The following is a 26,064-nucleotide window of genomic DNA, read 5'->3' on the forward strand; positions in this document are numbered from 1 at the left end:
GACGTCGTTGCCACGGTTGACGCGCGGATGGTGTTGGGATTCGTCAAATGACGTAGTTTGTCTTGACAGTCTCTGACAGCAGACTTCCGCACTCATGATACTGATAAAGCAGCGATGAACGCAATTGAACTTCTCGAGTTTGAGCCAAATTCGGAGCTGTTGAGTGCCTATGGCCTTGCACGATAACAGGTAGCACTGAACCAGCCTTTCTGAAAGAAAAGGTCTATCACACTCGCACAAGGACCATGGCATACAAGGATCAACAAGCTTGTTGGGACTGAGTGGCATTGGAGCATATAGTCTATCTGAAGGCACTCCGGCTACGCCCATTGGAGCAGGCACCGCAACCCCGTTTCCGCACGATGCTGTCTTGCCATTCAACCTCCGCCACAAGACACCATGTCTGGATGCCCACTGTAGCAGGCCATCTCCTTGCGCAACTTTGTCCACCCGTGAACCGTTGTTTCCCTGAACTACACCGACCCGAGGTATGGCAACGAATGATCGTGGAGGGGACAGATTGTCGAGGTCGAGTGCGAATGGGGAGGTCGACAACGCGGGAGGTCGACATAGATCCTAGAGCTCATGCAGTTATCCGACAGTATATAGCCAAGAGAATACGTACTTACCTCTTGTTGATGTTGGGGACGCTCGACCAGTATCACGAGCTTCATTTGGTTTCGCCTCGAAAGGTTACTTATCTTTGGCGGCACTCAACGCCAGAAGCTTTGCCAAAGTCCCAACTACCCGCTTGCACAGATAGCCGCATCGGCATACCACTGTCCTCGCCTAGCGCGCAGTCAATCAAGACCAGTTGCCTAGCAAGTGTACCGTCCTCGTACCCAGCAACAGGCATTGAAGACGGTATGGGTAGCCTAAGCCAATGGGGGAGACCCGTTACAGGTACGTGAATGGATGGTAGGGGCGGTTCTTCTTCATCGTCGTTGTCATCCTCCTCTTCCTCTTTCCTCCCGCGGTGTACGAGCCTACCGGGAGTAGACCGTCCTCCAGGCCAGATCGATGCGGGCACGGACTTCCTCCTGAGAAGACATTAGTTCACCGGTTGAAGGCTCAATCAGACTCGAAGAACTTACTTGGCTCAGTGACATGAGCCACTCCATGTTCTGAACCTCGCGCTCCAAGGCGAGATCGATCTCGATGCCCAGGAGAATGAGGCTGCGCTCAAAGCTCCGCTTCACGATGCGGGCTGTGCGGAGCTCCAGCCAGTTCCACCTGGGCGAGACGGCCAGTCGGGCTATCTTCGCGTCGTTGTTGCGGATGTCCCGCTCAAGCTCGTCACGCTCCGCAAAGAGCGTGGAGGAGAGGCGGGGACGGACGATGGGGGCAGGGGCAGTGGTGGTCATGTTGTGTGTAGTGGTGGTGATGTGTGTGGTGGTGGTAGTGGTGACTAAAGACTTCCGTCAGCTACTTGATCTCAAAGTGATCAAAAAGAAGAGGATACTCACTTTTGGTATGGAGTGTGTTGGTTGGGGAGCTGTCTTCGACGCGGAGGAGTTATCAAGGCCAAACGCCGCGAGCGCAGCACGTGCCCTGCGCGTATAAATTTGCTCCTCACCAGGCTGCCTTCCTCCCCAGTCACCTCCACTACACCAAGTCACGTCGAGCTTTTTTCTCACCCCAAGTGACCACGACGGCCAGCGGCAAGCGCTACCACGCAACACAATACCAAGCTGAGTCTCCCATTCCTGCCCCCTTCATCCACACGCTGTAGCGTCATCGCTACTCGCAAGCGCCCCAAGATGACGGTTGTAGTTGCTGAAGGAATCCCCTAATGATCAACAAAACACTTGGATACCTGAGGGCGCTTCACTCCAATCCTCTACCCCCTCCTCTCATGATCACGGTTAACGCCTCTAGTTCATCCATGCGACACACCGCTGTCGCACTCTCGCCTTGGGCGCTCGACTTCGACACTGTCTCTTTCCAAGGATCTCAACGAGCTAAGTCTTCCCTATCCCCTTCCCAATCCTTGCACACTGGAGGGCTTTCGACCGACACCGTGATGACAAACCACTGTTGTTTTCAACGCTCAGTCTTGGGGAATTCCTCCTGACGATGCTGAAAAAAACCGAGCCTTGTCTGACAATGTCAATTTGCGATTTACTCGCTCGCAACTCAGTAGAATCTTTTTAACTCAGCACAGGTCTTCTTCAACGACAACAAAAACTTCCGAAAGATGGTTGCGCATGGAACAAGGCGGAAGAACAAGGATGGCATTGCGATGGTGGGACGAAGAACGGCAATATCCAAATGAGCCTGAGGTCTCAATTCTCGGGTTCAATGGTAGATTGCCTAGATCGAAGTGACAACTGAAATGGCGCGCGATCTGACTTCTTCTATCGTCAGATCCAGTCGATAGTTGCCTACATTTTTCCACTATAACTTCTCCAGGTCAATCTCGAGCTTTGTGCTCATGCTCTCGTATGTAGTTTAAACTATAGCATGTATTCATATGATACATATCTTACAGCCAAGCATCTTGACCTTATAACTTTCGGTAGATCATGCGTAGCCTTGATGCTGGGCTTGTTGGTGGCCTTCAAGCGAGTAGCAGCCAACGATAATGCTTCCCAATGACGTCATTGTTTACCCGAGAACTTGAGTACATCACCGTTGACATCACTGCGCATCGCGGAACAAGTCGCGAGAGCGACACATGGCAAGACCGAATTGAGCAGCAACATTGATTGAATATCTACATGCGCCAGCACGTAAACCGCGTTACCTGAGCATCGTACCAAGTATTCTGCACCGTACGAAGTGACCCAAAATTTATCTAAGCACATGCGGCTCATCATCTGATGACTGCAAGCGACTCGCCCTTGTGACTCCCATGTCTGGAACGGGCACAGTGATTCCGTTCGTGTGGCCGGCCGAAGATGTCTCGTTGGCAGAAGCGGCGCCGTGGGCAGGAGGGTGGAGAAGTCCGCCGCTGCAGAGAAGTCGGGTTGGTAAGGGCCTTGTTTCGCGCTGTAAATGTCGCCGTAGGTATCATGCGCTATCGAAGTACAAAAGACTCTGGATCTCGATGAGGGATACCGCAAACAGATCACGCAACTCGCGATCGAAGCATCTATGGCAAGCTGCCCGTGCCGCATCGAGGAAGACATTCGTGCTGAAGTTTGCGCCGAAGTGGGGCGGAAGGCATCATCCGATCACGCTTGAGCACGTCTCCGAACATCATCTTTCCGACGACATGTCTTTGCCTTCCCGCAACACCAAGGTCGCCAACAACCAACTATGCAGCCACCCAGTGTACGTAGCAGCCAGCTCGTCGCGAAGCCTCGTAGATTGTGTGAGATTGATTTGCCGACAGACGCGCGCGCGCGCAATGCGAAGAGACGTCATAGAACTAAGATGAGCCGATTAAGTATGCGTGATAATGGCTAGGAGTTATACGCGTAGATAGAGCTATGCAACACTCCACTTCGCATACTGATGTATATGTCCTGGCCTTCTGCCAGAAGTTGCAGCAACTTATAACTTCATGCTGTAGGTGGCAAGCATGTTGAACCATCCGAGTTCTGTTGTGGGTAGCTTGTACGTATCCTCCTCAGCGGAGTTGGTTGCACGTACGATTAATAAGGTTTTGGTGTTGTGCTTAGTGAAGACACAGGCCAGCTGGAGTTGGGTGAGTCGCTACATCCACGCTAGGATGCTCAACACCGCCCTTCTACACAAACTACGTTCCATGTCGACCTGGGCGTTGCGCCTCGCATCAAATCACAAGACTTTGTTCGCTTCCCATCGTACTGGGTGTGTAATTTTGCGCAACGCCGTCGCCGTCGCGCTTCCCGACGATGCGTTTTCCCCGCCGACGAAAAGCCGTCAACACGCCTGGCGCCCACCTCAAGCTACCATACCCTTCAATCAGTACTGAGCAGACTCAAATTGAAGATTCAGACATGCAGAAACGTCAGGCGAGTCGCAGCATCATTGCAGAGGAACGTTGCGCCTGGAATCTCACGTCGCGTGTGCGGCAACGGACATAACGGGACATGGCATCCACCACCACATTACGATACGACAAATCCCGTACCCGTCGTATGAAAGGCTTCTCGGGGGATAGTCTGCGCTTTTTCAAAAGAAGACCGGAGTCGTGATGGTGGAGTTATTCGCCGTCGCGAAAACGTTAGGGCCGAGGGCAGGACACGACGCCAACCACAACTTCACAATCCGACCAGTCGTATAGCCATCGTATACCCAGACCAATTACAATTCAATGCCACTTTTCAGAAATGAAATCGAATCAGATGCGGTGGAGTTATGCGCCGTCGCGCAAACCCACCTGTGCAGGACAGGGGTCTCACGAAGGCCCTACAACATCCAGTTGAGTCGATGACGCTTGTAAAGGGCTTCTGAACACCAGAGGAACCGTACGCGAGGTAGTCTGGTCATTTCACAGTACGGTGGTAGACGGCGCGCTGGCTGTCTCCTGTGGCTCCAGGCCATCAAGCACAGGTTGGCAAGCAACAGGGCCGCACGACCTTGTGCAGACTTTCACTTACATCAAGTACCTAGCTAGAGGGTCACTGTGAATGCGCGAGACTGTAGGCTGCCGTGCCGCCTGCATTTCGTTGACCGCGCCCTCAGGCCAGCATTCCACATCGACGAGACGTCCGACTACTGCCTCACGAGCGCGCCCCTTACGAACCCGAACGATCGATGCGAATCTACTTGAGCTACGAGGGTGGCACCATGGTCGAGCGAGGTACAATCTATACGGTTTTGACGGCATTGGGATGAGGAGCGAGATCCAAGGGCTACGCTCGCGTTCCACGAACACAAGGATCACGTCTACAAGCGGATTCTTATCACAGGGCAGATGGTCACGTCGGGAAGGATGGACCGGGCGAGGAGCAGATGCGAGTTTGGGAACGTGGCGAGAATGAAGGAGAAGGGCAGAGGTTGGTGACCGGGGCTATGGGGGAGAAAGGGGTATGAGCGAGCAGGATGGCATGTGTCGAGAACGACGACCATGACGACAAAGCAGGTAAGCGTCAGAGCTGGCCAAAGTCCGTTCGAGGAGGAGAAGTGAGGGGGTCTGCGAAAGAGCACAACTGACACAGCCAGGAAGCCTGGAAGAGCCGAAGCTCACGTCGAAACGAAGCCGTCCTACCACTCTCTCCACATCGTCACCGCGACCATCACGTCCCTCCTACCTCCCATTCCCTCCCACCTACCAAACCACACGCCGCCGCCCCTCGACCCGCCACCCCAACTCCGCAAATTCAAAACCTACACGGCGCGGACACAGCAACTCCAAACAACCCCGCCCCATAACACACGAGCGATCCCAGGGCCTCAACGAGGAGTAGGAAGGTGCGGCTATGCGACAACAAGAGACTTCTGATGCTGAAGCTTGTGAAGGGAGGTAAGGCGAGTGTCTGAACACTTTTCGGAATCGGCTGGGGGAGTGTGGGGCCGGGACATAACTATGAGGGGTGATGATGTGTAGAGTGGAGTGTAGAAAAGCGTGGAAGGCTGGTGGGTTGCGACGGACAGGTTTGGATAGGAGAGAGGATGGGAGACTTGGGGATGGTGGGATGGGGATGTGCTAGGAGAGCAAAGCAGAAGTGGAATACACGGCGCCATTGGCGACCGGCCTCGCAAAGGGCGGAAGAGCTGGATGTGCTGGAAGGTATGAACGCGGTGGATAGGAGGGAAGAGGGAATAAGCAGGGCGCTGGGAGACTGAGCTCAGTCGAAGGCATAGGGAGATACTGCGAGGGCATGAGGGATTGATGAATACAACAGAATCGGAGAAGGCAGTCGAAGAACCAAGGGGTCATACTTTGGCGTGCTGAGAAGCAGGGTAAGGGGCTGAGAAGGAGAAGGTTGAAGCATCACGGACATAGGCCTGGTAGTCATAGGGGGTCGTGCGGTCGCATGGACAGCGACTCGCGACATATCGTCAAGCTTGGAAGAGCATGAGCTGGAGCGTTAGTCAAAGCTGTAGTTAGCATGAATATCAAGACTTGTTGGGTCGATCGATCAAAATGGCTGTGAGCTCAGGCATCCCATATACCGTGTCTCGAGCTGGGAAAACCGTAGCATCGGGATGATGCCGGACAAACTTCACATCAAATCATATGCATGTCTCCCGACCTCGCAGACTCTCCAGAGAGCATGATAGGCTTGGCCAGATAGCTGAATCTTGGAAGTGCAAAACGACATCATGAGCAAGCCAGTGACCATGCCCAGTGCTTACGCCTACTTTGCCAAACATGTCTCGCTGTCGTGGTTCTGTCGTTCTTGCTTATGGGTTGCAATCTTCAGGTGCTCGATGATGAGCCTCTTTGCCGACAGTCCAGCGATAGCGAAACGTCTTTGAAGGCATGCACGTCTTCAGCCATGTGCAAGTCTACGAAAGGGGCTGACAAGCCCACTTTTCAGCAAGTGCAAATGTTGTGGTCGCTCCGCCATCTCGTCGGACTCAAGGTGCTTTAACGGACTTAGAGCATTTGCGGAGTTGGCGAAAGTCCCGTTCTGAACATCAGGAGCGCGGGTGCAGTGGCTTGCCCGCCGCCGTGTCACTTTCTCCATGCACACAGCTGGGACTGGATTGCCGCCGCCGTCTCGTCCAGCTACATTGCAGCAGCTGCGTGTGCTTGCAGAGCAGACAAAGCTGGTTCTTGAGACCTTGCTGTCGCCATCCGGACGTCCTCAGAATGTTTGCCATAGCAAACTCAGCACTGCATCGCCTTGTGCGACGGTCTGAGGCCAATCTTGACAATCTGCTAGGACAGCAGCCTCTAACGACGGTCACCGTCGACGGCGTCTCCTTCCCCTTGCTACCGCGCTCCTTCTGCGAGGCCGTCTCTCATTTGTTGTGGCCCGTGCGCAGGTAGCGGGTGAGTTCGCCTCAAGGTGAGACTTGTTGACCGTCTTCCACCTCCCCACCACGGACTTCATCACACTCCCCAATGCCGCAATTCTTGCTGTGCTTCCCCTTCTTCATCCTCTTGATCCCCTCGTGTCATCCTCGCACAACTCCTGACACCACATCGGCGATGCTTTCGAGCTTGCCGCGGGGTAGGACGACGACTCTGTGTCGGACATGGCTTTCGTTCCCGCTTCGGCGACGAGGAGGCGACCTCCTCTGGTGCTCGACGCACCCAAGACATCGCGGTATGTGCTCACTCCGCTCCTGATTGCTCGCTGTTGACGCCGCCGCCTTCGCCGGCCTGGTGTCGACCGATGCAGCTACTCAGCCCCTCCTCCGCTACCGCTGTACCAGCTGCGGATGGCTGTGCCTGACCATTGCTGACAACATCGCTAGTCAAGACTTCATTCCAGCATTGTCGATACTGGCTGAGCACCTGAGCCTGTACGGACGAACGCCGACTACCACACTCACTTCTCGTCCTTACAGAAGATTCGTACAGGCCAGGTGTTCAGCCCGCACCTCTCACAAACCGCCTCCCTGGGCTGACGCCCAACACCTTGACTCTGCGGCCATATTGGCCAGAGCAGTGAGTAGTACCCCGCCTACTTCTTGTGAGCATCGCTGATTGACACATCGGTAGAGGCAGTCGTCTGCACTACGACCGACTGCAGCCTTATCACTGCCGGCTGGACATCTGGGCCTGTACGAACGAACGCCGACTACCACACTCACTTCTCGTCCTTACAAAAATATTCGCACAGGCCAGGTGTTCAGCCCGGCACGTCTTGCACAACGTCTTCCTCAGCTGGTAAGTCGAACTTCCGATACCGTCCATGGTATACCTGCTTGTGCAACGCCGTGCTAACGTATGGGTCCTCAAGCTCGTATGTCGTCCAGACATTGCGCCCAGCAAGGGCATAAAAGCGAACATACACGCCTTGCTAGCGTTGCTAGCAAACGGGCCAATAGCTTCCGTTACCAGCATGGTCCTCCTCGTCGACACGGAGGAAGTCGCCTCTGGTGGTAGCCGCCAGCTATCACTGGGGGTGCAAGGAGTTTTCAAGACGACAATAATCCGATCGTCATATCTCCACTGCCGCCAGTCGCGGTATTCGGCGTTCGGCACAGCGACATGATGGCGCCCGGCGGCGTTCATGCTCAGTAAGTTCAACCAATCTTCAAGGTCTTCGGGTCATGCTAATCGCTCCAGAAGTCATCGAACAGGTGCTGCCTCTGTTCGCCGCCGGTGCCCATATAGGACGTCGCCATGACGCTGCCGCTTCTCGCCGCGGGCGCGCACATCGGCCATCGACACAGTCACAAGATCGAGTCGACTTCATGCTCTGCGGCGTTGAGTTGCACGGTCACTACCACAGCCGCCCAAGTCGTCGAAGTCCTGACGCACCCCGTCCATAGGCCAGCGTTTTGTGCCCCGAGCCATGCGCTGAAGTCGTCGAAGTCCTGACGCACCTCGTCCATAGGCCAGCGTTTTGTGCCCCGAGCCATGCACTGAAGTCGTCGAAGTCCTGACGCACCTCGTCCATAGGCCAGCGTTTTGTGCCCCGAGCCATGCGCTGAAGTCGTCGAAGTCCCGACGCATTTCGTCTATGGGCACCCTCGTCTCGACTCGGTCCCAAACCAGGCCATCATACTCAACTCATGTGACTACGATGTCTACGTTTCTTTGGATCCCGACCGCTCTTCGATAATCATTGCCTGCGACAACGGGCCGGGTGGCGAGTGCGTACTGGCAAGGCATCTAGAAGAGTTGAGGAGTAAGTTGGATCCACCTGCCGGTGTCCTTGGGTCATGCTAATCTCTCCAGAAGTCATGGAGAACCAACACATCGACTTTGACGGGGCCATTTACGGCGTGGACGGTGCCTTTGACACTTCCTTCGACCCGAACCGACAAACCTACAACTTCTCCCAGACCGCTCTTCGATATTCATTCGCCACGTACGGCGTGGACGGTGCCTTTGACCCTTCCTTCGACCCGAACCGACAAACCTACAACTTCTCCCAGACGTGGCCGCTCCCAATCTCATCCGGCACCAGGAAGGGTATCACCCACAACCAAGTCGTCGAAGTCCCGACGCAACACCATATATGGGCATCTTCTTCCACGGAGCCACTTGGACTTTACGCACTTTAATCATCGGCGACCATTTCGATTCTTTAGCGAGACTGAAAGCGGCCATAGACGGGTCGAGCAGCGTCCGAAACTGCCTACGTCTGCAATAACACGATGACCGAGCCGGTCAAACCCAAGGGTCGAAATCGACTTCCATATCCCAATATGGCAGGAGTAGGAGCAAGAGTGGGTGGGAGACTATCAGTGCAAACCGATTTTGACCAAAACATCACGGTCAACATGCATGCCTGGATGGCGGTCTCCAGAGCCGTATCCAGGAGTAGGGCTGGTGCCCAAGCCCAGCGCTGGAACTTATACTCACACCCCTGTCTTGATCATCATATGCCCATCTCTTCGTTGGTAACTCCAGCGGAGAGCACAACGATCAGCTACTGATCGATGGAAAGAAGAGAGGAGAGACGTACAAGCAGCTGCTCCTGTTTCTGAGCTGGTACGAGAACAGCGCGCGTGTTCCCATGATCATCAACGGGCCCAACATTGCGCCCAAGAAGGTCAAGGAGTCGGTGTCGACGACTGGGCTCCGGTCTGCGAGCCTTGTGCTCACTTCACAGCGCGCGGAGCTTGACAGCCCTCTCGGGCAGAGTCGCAGCCCAAGCAGACATCACCCAAGTCTTCGGGCGAATCCACGCTGTGGACTACCAGCAGCGATGAGTCCGAGGCACCCATGACACCAATGACGGAGGTGGTGCGGGTAGTTACCGCAACTCCCGTACATGGATGTCCCCGGATGCACTGCTGCGCGCGCAGCAAGTCACTGAAGTCCCGGTGCAACACCAGCTATGGGCCGCCCTGCAACAGCATGGGTGAAGTCGTCCAGTGACCCCAAGGCATCCGAACTTGCCGACCGACCATCGTCCATGGCCGCATCAGCCTTTTTGGGAATCGCGTGGTTTATCTGCATCGAGCTTAACATCCGCCTGCTGTACAGAGCCACACGTCGCAGCCTTTACTTCTGGAGCTGCCTACTTTGCAGTCGGGGTCTCATTGTCCACGGCATCTCGATCGTCCTAGCCAACTTCACCGAATCGACTAAGATATGGCGATCTTGAAGTCTGGGAGCACTGCGTCGGAGGCAGTGCTCCTGCCTAAGTGCTTCCAGAGTCTTGAACTTGTCGGCAACAGTCGTCGCACCACTCGAGACAATCTCCGCAATCTGATCGGATCGCCAACATATGCGAGGACTGCGTTCGCTCGTCCTGCATCATCCTCTTCACCACTGCCGAGCCTCTTTGTGAATGCCGCGATCATCGCGGTCGAGGCCCGCTTCAAAGAAGCCAGCGACCTTGAAGTGTGGGAGCGCTGCGTCGGAGGCAGTCGCGTCAGCCGCCCTGCCTTCAACGCCAAAAACCGCGAGGACTGCAACAACAAGTTGGATATTCGACGTTACGAGGGCGCCGAGAAGGACTCTCGTGGTGCGACGGTCTTGAGACGGCGAGGTGACCGCCAATATCGACGCGGACCCACAAAAGTTGAAGTACACGATCGACATCATCTACGCGAGCGCTATGGAAGACAGGAACTGGGTATACGTCGCAGTCAAGCTCTTAAACCAGCTCTGCCTTCTCATCCCAGCAACACTTGCCGACCCCAACGTACTCCCCGATGGACTCCTCATGAAGACATGCGTTGGTCGTGCTACCGTCGACAAGGGCGTTGCCTTCGAGGTCTGCGCGGAGAACAGCTGCTTTGGCTCGATCTCGCATGAAGCGCATTGGGTTCATCTCCGACTTCTACCATTTGGAATTGTTCGATAGTTGGATTCGTAATGCGGAATGAATAGATAGTGAGTCTCCAGCCTATACCATCCCAGAGCGAAACAATGCTGACGTCTTCCAGGAAGTAATGAAGTTTAAAAGAGTCGTCTGGTTCTTTTTCTTTGCGTGATGTCGATTCGGGCTGCGACGGCAGCAGCCGACGTCGACGGTGCTGGTGACGCTAATGCTTGGCTGTTTCTTGCAGCTTCGAAGCTGATGAGCATCTGGTACGTGAAGATGCGGCTTCCATGGCAGATTCCAGATGGTAAGTCGAGAGCCCTGGTATGCTCTTTTGCAAGGCTAACGATTCCGTAGTCGATTTGTCGCTGTCCAGTTCTCACTGTCGATGGCTCCGGGCCGGTATCTCGCTGTCGGATGTCTCGCTGGCGATACCCTGCAGTTAGTATTTCGCTGGCGAAGACACGATGCAATACTGTACAGTATTGTCGGTCATTGCTCCGGTGAATTGCACGTCAACCGCCATACCATGCGGCCTGGTTAAGGCTGCTCGACACACTAGCCATGGAGGCTGAGTATGGCACACCACATGCTCCATCGACAGCGAGATCGAGCCAGCGCTGCGGGCTTGACCCTCGCCTGCGGTGACGAGCAATGAACCTTTGGGTGCTCCGACGGCATGCCCATAGTCTCCGTCTCTTGCTGGTATGTATCCTCTCCATGGGTTCATCGCGCTTGCCCAAGCGCCCCGCACGGTATGTTGTAGGCCGAGACCCTTCCTCCGATCTGGGTCGCCTTACTTTCGAGTGAGTGACAGCGTCGAGTCTTTTCGTCTTCGGCATGCGAGGGTCACGAGGGCGTCAAGGGTGGCCGCCAGGAGTACCGATCCGAAGGTACTAGGTAAGGCATCGATGGTCGGCTGCGAATGTCAAGCTTGACGGCTCTCACCAGACACTCCGCGAGGGTGTCGACATGGCCAAGCTACTGCCTCTCATGTGAGAATGGTTCAGCGCCATGCCGCCAGAACATCGACAGCGAGATGGACTATCGCCGGGGTAGTTGCCAGCCTTGGGCCAGCGATGGGGGCGTGTGCTTCGGCTCTTGCGCAGTGCTTCAGCAATGCTTGTCGCTGAGGGTTGTCGGCGGAGGTGTGTCGGAGGCAGCTCTGAAGTCAACCCAAGGAGGATGTCGCTGCCGATGCGAGGCTACAGCAGCAGCTTGTTGTCTGTAAGCCAAAACATCAGCAATGTCTCTGCACGTTCTCTTGTCCTTGCTGGGTGATGTGTGTGGCTTCGAGGCGGGGTAGCGGCGGAGGAGGCAGGTTCAGGGAGGGGCAGCAAAGGCCAAGGACGTCGACAGCAAAGACTAGAGGCACTTACTGCAGTCTTTCGGGAGTTCCTCTCGCTGTGTGAGGCTCGCAGAAGGATGCCGAGGGCCTTCGTTTAGCGGGTGAGGTTCGCAGCGACGTCTCTGGCTGTCCTGAACCTCACTCGCAACGCCAGAAGCTGCGACAAGCGCGCAGACGAACTGAGCTGGACGAAGGAGGTGTCCTGAAGCTTTGAGACTGCTCCATGTTGCTGTCGGGGGTGAGGGGAGGGCAGGAGGCTACGATGAGTTTTGGAAGACTTCCGCGGAGGCGGTTTCCGCGCTGTATGCGGCCGGGGGCAGTCATACAAGTCGATGATGATGATCTGCTAGTACTTGTAGAGCTCCTCAAGAGGCTGCAGCTCGATCGCAGGGGGTTGATGTGGGAGCTGCGGTGGTGGAGGGGCATGGCTGGGAATTGGGTGATGGAGACTTTGGTGTTGCAGCAATGAACTTCAGTTGACCCAAAGACCGTGCATTGTTCGGCTTCACCAACCAGCGCTACTCTACACCACACCCTCCCCAACTACTCAGGCCGAGTCTATGGATTGCCCCTCTCCGTCTGCCCGTACTGGCTGCCTGGCGGCCCCTTCCTCGCCTCAGAATGGCAGGCAATACCACATACGATGTCGTGGTGTTATCCTCGAGTCCGCCGGCCGCTTCCCCGCTACATGATGCCCCCTCCCGTCGCGTCGCCATGCTTGCATCTTCCCCTCTTGCATTCTCCCCTCCTGCGAGTCCCCTCAGACCGACGGCCGGCGCGTCGAAGAGCAATGCACGAGCTGCTCCCATCCCCGAGGGAGCTGTCAGAGGATTCGCCACCGTCGGCAGCCTCATACGCTCCGAGCACTTCACGAGCCGCCTCGACGACGACTTCGATGCAATACAACAAGCGCAACCACGGCGGACTTCACATGATACCACAGAGCCTTCTTTGGCTGCGGAGAAACCCAAGAAGCGGGCTACGAAGAAGGCTACAACTACTACTACCGCTGCAGACGGCTCCGAGAAGCCCAAACCGAAGCCTCGAGCGCGCAAAGCGAAACCCAAGTCAGACAAAGAAATCCTCGACTCGGACGACGAACTTCGCCGCCCGCCGCAACGACCTACAAAGTCTCCCTTTTTCGACGATGATGCGACAGAACCCCCGGTCGACCCTGCGGCACCAGCTGCGGATGCGCCGAAGCTGACCAAGTCTGGCAAGCCTCGCAAGCCTCGCGCGAAGAAGGTCAAGACTACGGAAGATGGGGCGGAGCCTGCGCCAAAGCCAAAGAAATCCAGGGTCACAAAGGCGAAAGCAGGGGCAGGGAAGGGCAAGCAGGGAGATGCGTCGCTTGTGTCTGCGCATTTCGGAGGTGGAGCAGACGGAGGCCAGGAGTCGGCAACACGGCCTCATGTAGAGGACCACGACACTCAAGCCAAGCCTCAATCGATCTGGGAAGTGCCAGACAGCCCAAAGCCGAAGAAGAAGGCTGCACCCAAGCAGCGACAGCCAGATCCCATCGCACAAGGTTTGGAGTTGGAGGAGGCTGTTGTGAGGACGAGAGACTGGACGCCGCCACCCGATACCACAATCGCATCGCCGTTCACCGACTCGACGGGAAAGGAGAACAAGACCTTATCGCAAAATGCTGATGGCTCCTTCACGAATCTCCTCTCCAACTTCGCATACGCACATTCGCCAACTGCGCAGATCGCTGCAAAATCCAACAACGCAACAGGGGCCCCGGCGGCGACAAAGCGGCGCAGAATCGAGCTTGTCGAGATACCCAGCAATAACACCAACTCCAGAGATTCGTCACCCGAGAAAGGGAAAGCACCGAAGAAGAAACCGCGCACCATCACCGACCTCGTTACAGAGCAGTACGCCTTGAAGGATGCACCACCAGTTCCAGACGATGCGACTATCAACTTCTTCGAGTCCCGAGCTTCGACAACTACAACAAAGGTGCCGCTGAACGATGCATCGGCGGCGGACGGCGATGCAGCACCGAAGAAGCGAGTGCGCAGGCGTAACAGCTCAAAGTCAGGCACAGAGAAAGCAGACCCTAAGCCGAGGTCAAAGAAGGCATCTTCGAAAGCAGCCGCCAAGCCCAAGCCTGTCGCGGAGAAGCTTCTCAGCCCTTCGTCGGCAATGTCGCGTTTGCAGCAGCAGGACGTCTTGTTCGGAACATCAAGTCAGCTTGTGCTTGAAGAGTCGCCGACAATGGTACGTCAACTACAGTATGCGCTGAAGGAGTCTGAGCAGGACACCGACAATGTTGCGTATGGCGCGCCGCCGCGATGGTCACGGCTCGGCAGGGTGGAAGGCAAGCGCGCACTATGGGCTGCGAGTGCAAGAGACGACGAGGGCGGCATGCTTGAGCACTTGAAGGACGTTTACATACCCGAGCCAGACCGAACGCAAGACATCCCATTGCTTATGGATGGCACTACCGATGCGCCTGATGAACAAGGCGATGATCAATCTGACTTTATAGATATTGACGATTTACCACCGGACTCGCCGCCACCAATTTCCATATCTTCTGATCCACCAATGCCTCCTCCCAGCACCTCACGCGCCACCCCAATGGCGAAGTATCGCAACAATGATGATCAAATGAAAGATACGGGCTTCAAGGACATTGACGACTTCATGCAAGAGCCTCCACCTTCCGGTCAGAAACCTGTCTCACCAGACAGCTTTGTTGACATCGACGACTTTGACTTTCCGCCCTCTGCGCAGATGCGGAAATCGCCAGTCTCGATCTTCAAACCTCCAGCCTCAGCACCAACGCCAATGGATGGCTCTCCGAAGAAGCGCGGAAGGCCGACGAAATCGCATGCTGCAATACCTACATCAGTCTCCGCGTCATCGACGCCAATCCTGAAGCCTCGCGCGAAGTCAAAGACCAGAACTAAGATGCCCTCGACGCCTCCCACGGGCCCAGGTCGCTTCATCGACATAGACGAGATCCTCGACTCCGAAGACGAAGCCTTGCAGCTCCTCTCCCCCACGCCGCCCCGAACAACTAAACACGTCAACTCGCAACCTCTGTCTCTAATCACACTCTCTTCAACAGCCTCACCCAGCAAATCGGTGAAAGCGAAAGCCTCAGCGGCCGATCCAACTCTAGTACCCATCCACCGCATACCGACCCCGCTTCTCGAATGGCCGAACATCAAAGCCCAGGTCTTTGCTCAGATAACAAGTCATATCCGGTCTTTACCTCCAACCACCGACCCCAGTAAGCCTACCTGGCACGAAAAGATCCTCATGTACGACCCCATTGTCATCGAAGACTTTACCGCGTATCTCAACGCCCACACACCCATCCGCGTGTACAAGAAAGCTACGCAGAAGCAGATCAAAGCATGGAACGCGGATCTCAAGAAGCAAGACAAGGAAGCGGTACATCTGGGCGTGGGGCCAAGCAGGGAGGGCGATGGATCGGAGGTGTTTGCTGTGGAGAAGGAACTAGAGAGCACGATGGTGCAGGGGTGGTGCGAGAGTCTGAGTGTTTGTTGTATTTGGGGGGAGAATAGGACGAAGAAAGGGACGGCTAGGAAGGGGTTCTATTGAGGTTGGGTGGAGTTCGTAATGATAATGAGATACCTAGATACTGGCGTTACATTGGCCAGTCGGCCTCTTCTGGACAATGCAGCTTCGTAAACACCATCAGAAACCGTGGATACCGGCGAGATCTCAATCATACATTTTCTAAAGCGTGTTCCCTTGTGGTTGTGGCCGCATTCTACGCACAGGCCACTTCAGACGTAGAGCCTGGCGAACCACCGTTACCGAATGTCTCTCCCCAATGTACACAACCAAAGTTCCCTCGCGAAAAGACCCCTCGGGCTCGAGCGCGAAAGACAGAGAAGACGTCGGGCCCGAGGGCGAAGCCCAGGAGTACCCTGTCGTCCCAGTTCGGGTTAGTCCGACGCTGACGGATCCGTACACATGACTCGCGGCGTAATAAAACAACCCCCTTTCCGTCGGTACACGAAACGCAGATGCGCACTGCTACTACTGCGTCTATTCCAATGCGCACTACATGGCTCCCATCTTCGATGACGCAGAGCGAGACGAGTCACTTACGACTCCCGCGATATATCACCACCACCACATACATGAAAGCACTCCTCAATCATTCCAATGCGCGACATGCAAAAAGGTCTACGCACGCTACCAAAATCTTCGTCGCCATGAAGCGTCACGTGAGACGACCCTGCAACGCGCTTCCAACTTCTTGCTCACGATAGCCAGACATCGGTAGGCCCAGCAAGAGGCGTGCACTGGGAACGGCATGTGCCAGATGCCGAATAAAGAAGGATTCATGCGATGGCGAATCGCCGTGTGCGCGTTGTCGCAAGGCTGGCGTGGCGTGTGAGCGGCAGGACAGCTATACTTCGGATGCTACTTGGCTTACTGGAAGAGACGTGGGCTCGAGCTATGCCGATTCTGATACTGGACCTAACGGACAGCGCGTGGGTATCATCTCCATGGACTTGCTCCGCGAGTCCACGATCTCAACAGGCCATCACCCATCCGCTACGATCGCCGCTGAAGCCGCCGAGCTCGATCACACACATGGCGAAGCCTACGTGCAACCGGACCCTGAACGTCATGTCATTGCGCACGACGAGCTGTATCCCGAGTTCTCTGAGACACCCTCTGTGTCCTTTGGATTCCTATTTCTGATGACTGAGGATCCCCACTCTCGGGTCATAAGTGATCGGCCGACACCTAAATTGGGATCTGGATATCCTTTGAAAGCCCGTATAACAGAATTGCTACACGAGCTGTCTGCTAAGCATTGCTCGCTGTGGGAACGGAAGCTTGTCGATGCGACATTCGACTACCAGCTCGCCAAAGCCGTCTTAACAGTCGGCAACGTGCGGCACTTTGTCTGGGCTTTCTTCCGCTACATTCATCCCTCGTTTCCTATTCTGCACATGCCGACTTTCGACTTACAAACCGTTTCTCTTCCGCTCTTACTTGCGCTCATCATATTCGGTTCAATGCCGAATCTAAGATCTGAATCGTCTATCGCGATACGACGCTTTTCCCACGTCGCGGAGGCATATATTTTCGATCAACTGGCGGCACGTAGTTTGAACTCATCGAGTTGGCAGACATTTCTGGCTGATCAGTCGGTAATGATTGACGATGAGCATCTCCAGTTGATGCAAGCAGGTCTGTTATTTCTGGTGTTCCTAAACAATAACAACGACATCGCCACAAGACGACGCATCCGACTCCAAAGGATCCCGGCGTTGGTCGCTGCTATGCGTACTTCAGGCTTGTTCGCGCACAAACAGCGTCACATTATTCCTTGCCAGGATAGGGATAACTGGGAAGCTTTTATCGCTGATGAGATTCGATTGAGGTACTATGAGCTCGCTCACGGTGTGGACTCAGTGTCACTAACAACACTCGCAGACTTGGCATGTGGACCTGCATCTTCGACAGCACTCTATCGGTGTTCTTCAACACTACCCCGCAAGTTGCCATCTGTGAGATGACAGGCGGTCTTCCGTGCGAGGAGCGTCTTTTCGCAGCTAAGTCGGCCGGCGAGTTCGCACGTCTTGCATCGCTTCAACCTCCCAGATCACAAGCTGACACGTTACCCGAACTCATGTCACGCGTGCTCTTCTCTCCTGTTCCGAGGCGTGCGAACGAGCCTGAGGAAGTCGTCCCGCCCCGAAACCTGCTATTACTCATCTGCGGTACGTTCTCTCATCACCCATACTATCAAAGACTCGCTGACAATCACAGCGCTGCTATCCATCGTCATGACATCTGGGATGAACCTCCTCACTTTCATGAACGTAGAACCCATGTTTCACGCCACCAACAGATGGTAGGCTCTCTGGGATGCGGCGACACAAGATGGCGAAGGACTGATCTCGCCCGACATGGGTTTTGAGAAGCATGCAGCAGAATACTGGCGCCTTACGAAGACTCTTTTGAGGGCCTCAAAGTCGGGAGACAGGAGTTGTCGTCATATGCAACCTGAACCTTGTGACTCGGCGCAGGATTTGCATGATTTCCTGCTGAAGCATAACTAGGTAAGATTCATTTGGCGTAAGCGGTGTTCTGCGACCATGAAAGTCGATCAATTCAAAGGCGTCGAGACATTATAAGTGCAATTTGCGACGAGAGCACGCTCTGCCGACCAGCCGCATCGGAACGAGGATACTGGGGTTGCTCGGCGCCCGCGGGTGGGTTTAGCGCCGAGATGGGTTCATTGCCGGACCTTCGATGTGCCGCCGCGCCTCCGCACTGCATCTCGCGAATCTAGATCTCAGCGTCCGCGGAACCCGACGCGATCACTAGGCTGGCTAGCGCGTCCTTCTGCAGGGTTTAGAGCCGCGACTGGTAAAGACGTCAGCGCGCTGATTAGTATTCGGTTCGAAGAACGCGTCTGCTCGGCTTCTCTCAAAAGGCAGGCGCGTCTACAACATGGTCTGAGACACTTGCTACCCGAATTGTTTTTAATGTTAATTTACAGCATGGCTCTGAGAAGATCAGCGAGAGCGGCGACACGCACTGCGCAACAGACCGCGAGTAGTGCGATGAAGAGAAGACATTCTAGTTCGTCTACTGATGAAGAGACGCTCAGCAAGCGCGTCAACAGCCGAGCAGCAAATCGTTCCGCAAAAAGAGATGCTATCGCGCATAGCAGTGATGAGGATACAAAGCAGACGAACGACCAAGCCAGCGATGTCAAAGTAGAAAAGCTCAGCGTAGACGACACCGCCGGCGCAGACAAGAAATGGAAAGCGTGGTCAGCCCACGCGACATCCACGCCATACCCAGACTTTGGTCACCCTACAAACCGCGAGTGCCAGCTAGCCTACGACATCCTTCACAAACTACACAACGACGCCGTAGAAGCCGAGTTCGAAGACACCAACACACCCGAGACAATCCCATTCGTCCTCGACGCCCTCATCGTCGCCGTGCTCAGCCAGGCCACGAGCTGGAACAATGCGAAACGCGCAATGGACAGCATGAAGGAGACTTACGGCTCGGTGTTCGCCTACGAGGAGATATATAATGGGGGGTCGGACAAACTACAAGAGACGATTCGCTGCGGCGGCTTGCACGTCAGAAAAACTAAGATCATCATGTCCATCCTCGAGGAAGTGAAGCGTCGCTACGGGCGTTGGAATCTCGATCACCTCCTCGAGGCCAGCGATGAAGATGCCATGAAAGAGCTCATGAGCTACAAGTACGTGGGCCCAAAGTCTGCGTTCGTTGTAATGGGCTGGTGCTTGAAGAGGAACAGGTTCACGGTTGACACGCATGTTTATCGCATTGCTGGCTTGTGGGGATGGAGGCCGAAGGACGCTAGTAGGGAGAATACGCAGTTGCATTTGGATGCGGTGATCCCGCCGGAGCTGAAGTTCAAGTTGCACTTCTTTCTTATTCAGCATGGAAGGACCTGTCCTGCGTGCCGTGGTGGGAGCAAGGATACGAAGGGGTGTGAGGTGCTAAAGGAGATGAAGCAGCAACTCAAGAGCACGAAGTAGAGGTGAATCATAGTTGACAATGCCAGTAGACACGCTCATCAGCGGTGACGCCGTCCTCGGCGCAACAGCCTCAACAGCACTCCCAGCGTGTCTCAGTCAATTCACCATTCACCAACACTACCTCGTCGCTGTGCCTCTCACCCTCCCTCTATATAAACAGCGATTTCCAAGCCCAATCCTCTATTCCCTTTCCAACAACTACCCACTACCACAATTTCACCACATTACCACAAACCCCAAAACCATATCACACCACCACAACGAACCACCTTCAATCACCTCTACAACAACCACAACGATGACCACACCAGCCCCAACCTCCTCATACACCTACTTCTGCTGCAACCCCTCTTGCTGCGCCGCCAACATCGTGCACAACGTTCCGCGGAGCCCGTACCCGCAGTTCCAGCACCAGTTCAAGTGCGCAAAGTGCGGCGCCCAGCAACTCACGGGCATGTGGCAGGAGTACCACGGTGATACCGGTGAAGGACACAAGGGGTTTTGAGATGCCGGCTTGGGCATACGACAGATTTGGAGACGGTGGGATGAGAGGGTGAGAAGGAGGTTGCAGAAGACATCGGGAGGGGACGTTTGAGGGGAGTGAGGGAGGAGGGCGATGTAGCTGTCACGATACCCAGTGGTGACGAGAATGGAGATTGCTTTCTACTTAACTATCTCCTAGCTATTGTGTGATGTTTCGTTTGACTGAGGCCACCACCCTGAAGTCGTACACAGGTTCCTTCCTGTACTATGTAAGAAGTCTACAGGTCTTTCATTCCCTGGTCTAAGTGGAAGTTCCACTACGTGTACATTCTTCCTCTGCCATTCTTGTCCCTTTTCCCCAGGATGTGGCGGCATCGCCAATTTGCGCGGAGGCTCCTTGCTCACATCGATTCTCCCAGTGGAGTAGGTCCCTGTTCTGTTCTCGAATTCCATATGTAGTGCCATTTCGCCTTCTTGGGGGATAAATCGCACGCGTGTTGGAAGCCAATCGGGCATCTTCTCTCCAGATAGGGCTTCCAGAGCTTCTATAAGAATTTCTTCATCGACGGTGGCGACGTTCCAGTTCTTGTGTATCTTGTTGGTTTCGTTGACTATCCAGGCTTGCATGCGCTTGGCGCGAGTGAGCCCCGTAGCCACGTCCGAGGGGCTGCCTGGCGAGGCTGATGGTGAACGTTGGGTAGAAAGATCTCGCGTCATGCGGTGCCATGGGGCAATGGCCATCTGAAGTGGAGTGTGTAAGCGCATTGTCAAAAGCGGAATGTGTTTGGAGACTGAATCTGCCCATCTGTGCGACCTCTGGAGACAGAGTGCGCTATCCACGTCGATGATCCGTAATTGCTGAGGCGACGGGAGTAGCGATAACGCCGCCTCAGCTGGGAAGTATCGATAAAGCGTATCCGCGAGACCGCATAGGAGCGACTGTAACATCCAGCTTCTGGTGCAAAGTATAAAGTCTTGTACCGAGTCGAACTCGAGGGTGTCGGGCATCAGGTCGGCGACTTCCGGTGATGGTGGGATCGGTACCACAGACACGGTCGTTTCAATGAGCTCAGTTACGTGCCGCGACACGTCGATCTGCATCAGACCCTCCAGATATGACATGGCGATTGCAAGCGCGGTCGTGTCGCCGGGGTTCGAAATGGCTTCTCGGATCAATGCTACCGCATAAGGGCATTGAATGAAAACGTGCATGACAGCCATCGACGCTCTCTGTGATGGCGACAGCACGACATCTCTTGTATCGATCGGAGGCGGAATCGTAGCCGACAGGTAATAGTCGTTGTGATATACCGACTTTCGACCCGTCATCATCGCCTCGTGCACCTTTTGACATCAGCAGTGAACTCCTAACACCGAACAGTACTCACATCGTCGACATAGGTATTGTCAATCAAATTCCAGAAATGATCGTCGTCGACTTCCGCTACCGCGCCCGACCTTAGCAGCTCGGCGATTCCAAACGCATGAATGGCGTAATACAGGGTACATAGCCCCAGAAGAGCCTGCATGTGATCAGCAAAGCAGGTCGAAGTCCAACAGGCTGACTAACCTCAGCAGCGTAGTGTAATTTCGTAGCCAACAGAATGTCGTACGTGACCTTGTTATCAGTGTTCATCACAGCGAGCTGCAATTCCTTGAGCGCTTTAGCCTTTGAAGCTCTGGCGACCTTGCGCTTCGAGTGCATGTCATCTCGATATGTAGCGTGACTGTCGACGAAGAACTGGACGGCCAGATCAAGCATCTTGTTCGACCCGATGCGCGAGGGAATGGACTGTATCCAGGTCCCTAGGACCTCAAAAGGCTGCCTACCGGCGGGATCTGGTCCGAGCACGCCAACGTATCGGGAGATCAGGGTCGTCTCGGGCGAGGATGGCTGATATGATACGAGAGGGCTCTCTTCTCGTAGCTTCTGGAGATGTACTTTCAGCGCAAGATTCTGCCGGTATTCTCTCATCTTCGACGGCTGCATTCTAGATCTTGAACGCGGTGCCAGGGTTTGAAAGCAACCTAGGCGATCTTCGGTGTGTCTTTCGGTAGTGATGCAGAGGTCTGAGGCAGTGGCTGAGGTCGAATCTGCTGAATATGGGGTTGTTGAGGACGAGCGTGAACCTTCTTCAGCAGAGCCCAATGGGTATACGACAGAGCTAGCCTTGGATCTTCCATGCTTGGTCAATTGCCTAGGGTCCTGCACGATGAATGCTGAAGCTTTGCCGTAGGAGTAGCTACATGGCCTATCTTTCTTCTTACATGCGCTACATTTAGGTCGTACTTCGTCACACTATGTAACCATCAGTAAGAACGGATTCCAACCCGCGACGACTGGCAATGCTTTGCAACGGATTCTTGGCGAGATTTGACAGGCGTCTTACCTTGACCTTGCGCTGCCGACACGTGTCGCACTTTCCAGTCTGTGTCATGACAATTATCCGATCGCGTATGCGTGGCGCAGTTCTGGAGCATCAAGGAAGCCTGAATGCATTGGAGGATGGCCGTCAAAATGCGATGAGAGGTGGCTTGATCACAGGGCGCGGCTGCCTAACGCTCAGCTCCGATCCAATGTATTTCCGCATTGGTCACAGTCAACCCATCCCGGAAATTGTCAGTTAATGCGTGCAAACGACCGAAAGTTATCAGCGAAAGTGTTCTTGATGTGGAACCGCGAAAGCCGACAGCAGGGAGAATGACGTTCTTGCGGGTGGAGGATTCAGGCCGCAGTAGCGCGGCCAAATGCGGTTAGCCAAGGCTCTTGGCCCCCCGGGGCCTCACCCACCCGGGCAGCTGAAGATACCCCTCGTCTGACATCGATACTTCCTTCGGAAATCTTACAACTACATTCCTACTCCAGAAAGCCAGTTTCCACGCGACACTAAAAGACAGGACGCTCTCACATCTCATATCTTCTATTCAGCGCTACACCACGTCGATAGTGTGTACGTTCTCTCAGCTCTCAGCCTCGTAGTCGAATCAAAGCAAAGGAAAGCGGTCTTTCGCGTTGGTATCGATACTCAGGTAGTTCAGAAGGCTTTATCGTCCGGATGCGTGCGATCAAAACGATCCTTGAGAGACTGCAGCTCAGGAAAGAACAGCCGGAAGCGAGAACAACATGTAATATACACTATTGACAGCAGAGAACGCTGGCTAAGCTGAGGCTCATAGGGCTTCGAGCACCGAATTTAGCAAGAGCCGTGAATTCATTCGAATACGAGCTTCTGGAAACACCTGACACAATTCGCGCAATCTACATCAGGCACGCCGAAGAGTCCGAAGAAGAGTCCGGAGCTAGCGATATTATCGAGTGCGATATCGAACATATCAGAATGAGCCGGGTCTCCTATAATGCTTTGTCTTACGAATGGGGCTCACCCTCTGATGACGATCCGGCTATTCTCCTCAATGGCCATTCCTTTACTGTGCGACGCAACCTCTTTGACGCGTTGCTTACTTTTAGACGTGAAAGAAGACATGATTATTACGACGACGTTCCAATCTGGATTGATGCTTTGAGTATCAATCAGTCCGACACGCGAGAAAGAAATCATCAAGTCGAGCTCATGGGTACGATCTATCGTCGAGCCGCGAACGTGCTACTATGGCTTGGTATGACAGACCACCATGTTGCATATGCTATCGAAGTGATCAACCATCCATCCCATGCCTACGCGGGGATGGAACCACTATGGAATGATACTATTTATCCAGCGATTACTGAGCTGTGTCAAAGATCATACTGGAACCGCGTTTGGGTGCAACAAGAGGTGTTCCTGGGTCGCAAGATTTTCATCATACCCAGTTGGGGAGGCCTTTTGAGCTACCAAAGATTCGATCACATCCTTGGTCGGATGACACGCGATGAGAGGCCTGACCGTAAGGAACTATCATCAGCGATTCAGCAGAGTGCTGCCAATGCATTGGCAACAAGAAAGCGATTGCCCATGGATTCAAGCCGTCTGATAACATGGTTGCGACTGGCATGCCGCAGAGGTCTCGAGACCTCCGAGCCCCGCGACCTCATCTATGCGATGCTCGGTATCAGCTCTGACTGTCAGGACAGCGGTGGTATTGAGCCAGATTACGACAAGCCATTGATAGATGTCTATCTCGAAACGGTCTTTTTCTGTGGACTACACAAGCCAGGGCAGGAGAACAAACGGTTTCGAAAGACACTGGCTGAAAAGCTGGGACTGTTGTGGAACGATGAGCTAGAGCGGAGGACCAGAGAGTTATTGTATACAGAGGAGGTAGAGTACACAGAATTCTGATCACTGGGCAGCGAGAAGACTACGACAATATCACGCCGCCAGTTCTCCAACGATTACAGGATGCTAGGAGTAGACACAGACCCTAGCTTCGTGAATGTAGTGCTTGTGCACACTGTAAGGGCCTTCTGGCCTACGTATGGGATAGTCATTAGGAGGATATTCCGACATCTTAGCACATTCAATGCGTTACATCTTTTCTGCATGTCAATATGGAATAAGCAATTGTATTCGTAGCTCGGTAAGATATCTGGAGCAGTTCGCACACACACAGTTACGCGACAATGAAGCTGCTACCATCGATACCATAGTTCCTTGTCAATCGTCTCCCGTAGTTCCTTGCTACCTCAAATCTCAATTTTCCCTCGGGATGCGGCTCGTGGAAATTGATTGGCTGCTTTGCCGTAATGACACCTCCCTCTCTCGGTGTGAAGCGCCATACAGAGCCATACACCTTCTCGGGTGAGAAGCCAATCGTGTTCATAGCTGAGAGAAACTCAGTCCATGGGACCTCACCAGGATGCGAGCTTGCAGACGGCTGAAAGAATATAGTCGAGAATGTGTGCTGTGTCTTTTTCCCAACGGTGAAGCGCGGTGTAGGCGGAGTGTTTGTTCCCTCAGAAGCGACTGGCTGCAAGTCCGCTGCGACTTCGACAGGCTCAGTGGGAGGATCATTCGCAACCCCCCTGGTCTTGCGCTTCTCACTCCGAATTGGGAGGTCTACAGGGTCGGGCTGCTGCTCCGGTATGAGAGGCGTAATGTATTCCTGCAGGGCAGCATCTTTCTTCGCTTTGTTAGAAGGTTTCGCCGGTTCTATCCAGTCTGGCGTCCGTTGTATCTGTCCTCTTGACGGCGCTAGGTATTCTAGACAATCGCGTTGTTGTTTATTCAAATACTTCCGCACGTAAGCATCGAACTTGCCCCAAAGCTCATCGAGCCGTCGTTCAGTAGCCTGCATAATCTCGACGTTCTCTTTGGTTCTTCGCTTGCCGACAGGGTACGGCATTGTCTTTGGATGCCCGAGTTCGCCTAGACGGAGAAGATCATGTCGGCGTTTGGCATGGTATTCTGGACCGCATTCCGGGTCTAAGATCTCGATTAGTTTTCTCACAGTATTCTCCATGAACATCTCGGGATGGTCGCGGTCGGCCCCAATGGTACAGTACTGCTCATCAGGTTTGAAAGCTTGTGGGCACAGCAGGCGCAGGCGAGCTCGTAGTTCAAAACAAATAGCTAGGTCTGACACGAGCTACCAACGTGTACGAGGTCAGTGGCTATCTCATACGCACTTCTTACATGGGTAATGACTGACCTGTGCGACCAAGGGTGTAATTCTGTACTTCTGGTCCTTGTCCTGTTGTGTGACTCGAGCCATTTCCCTGACTACAATATGAGGAACCCCAAGACCTTCCCTAGACCAGAGCAAGGAACACAGCCAAATCAAATAGTCTTTGCCAACAGAGTTCGGGTCTCTGAGGAGGGGTACTTCCTCTGGAACTGTATGGTCACATACGAACATGCCGCGCACCGGTGGTGAGCCAATGAGGTAATGAGGCAACCGTGGAGCTAGAGTTTTGATAAGGCGCATATCAAGTAAATCCTTCAACGACGCGACAGCCTCCACCCATGCATCATGCTCTTCT

The 26,064-nt window shown here is 54.3% G+C and overlaps 3 protein-coding genes across 3 annotated transcripts; 2 read left to right on the forward strand and 1 right to left on the reverse strand.

The window, feature by feature from the left end:
- Positions 1 to 12,766: 12,766 nt before the first annotated feature.
- On the forward strand, positions 12,767 to 15,705 carry J4E93_005224 (uncharacterized protein; the record flags this gene model as incomplete). The annotated part of the gene is made up of 2 exons (XM_049343146.1): positions 12,767 to 12,771; positions 12,888 to 15,705. 2 exons carry the CDS (start codon positions 12,767 to 12,769, stop codon positions 15,703 to 15,705), a joined length of 2,823 nt encoding a protein of 940 aa, XP_049200146.1.
- A 3,144-nt stretch (positions 15,706 to 18,849) lies between these two features.
- Positions 18,850 to 19,661, forward strand: J4E93_005225 (uncharacterized protein; the record flags this gene model as incomplete). Its single annotated transcript, XM_049343147.1, is given in 2 exon segments — positions 18,850 to 18,857; positions 18,872 to 19,661. 2 exon segments carry the CDS (start codon positions 18,850 to 18,852, stop codon positions 19,659 to 19,661), a joined length of 798 nt encoding a protein of 265 aa, XP_049200147.1.
- Positions 19,662 to 24,695: 5,034 nt separating this feature from the next.
- J4E93_005226 (uncharacterized protein) lies at positions 24,696 to 25,796 on the reverse strand (the record flags this gene model as incomplete). The annotated part of the gene is made up of 2 exons (XM_049343148.1): positions 24,696 to 25,670; positions 25,734 to 25,796. 2 exons carry the CDS (start codon positions 25,794 to 25,796, stop codon positions 24,696 to 24,698), a joined length of 1,038 nt encoding a protein of 345 aa, XP_049200148.1.
- Between the last annotated feature and the right edge of the window lie 268 nt (positions 25,797 to 26,064).

This window comes from Alternaria ventricosa, assembly GCF_023758065.1.
Source record: "Alternaria ventricosa strain BMP 2768 chromosome Unknown scaffold_7, whole genome shotgun sequence".
NCBI classification, from domain to species: Eukaryota; Fungi; Ascomycota; class Dothideomycetes; order Pleosporales; family Pleosporaceae; genus Alternaria; species Alternaria ventricosa.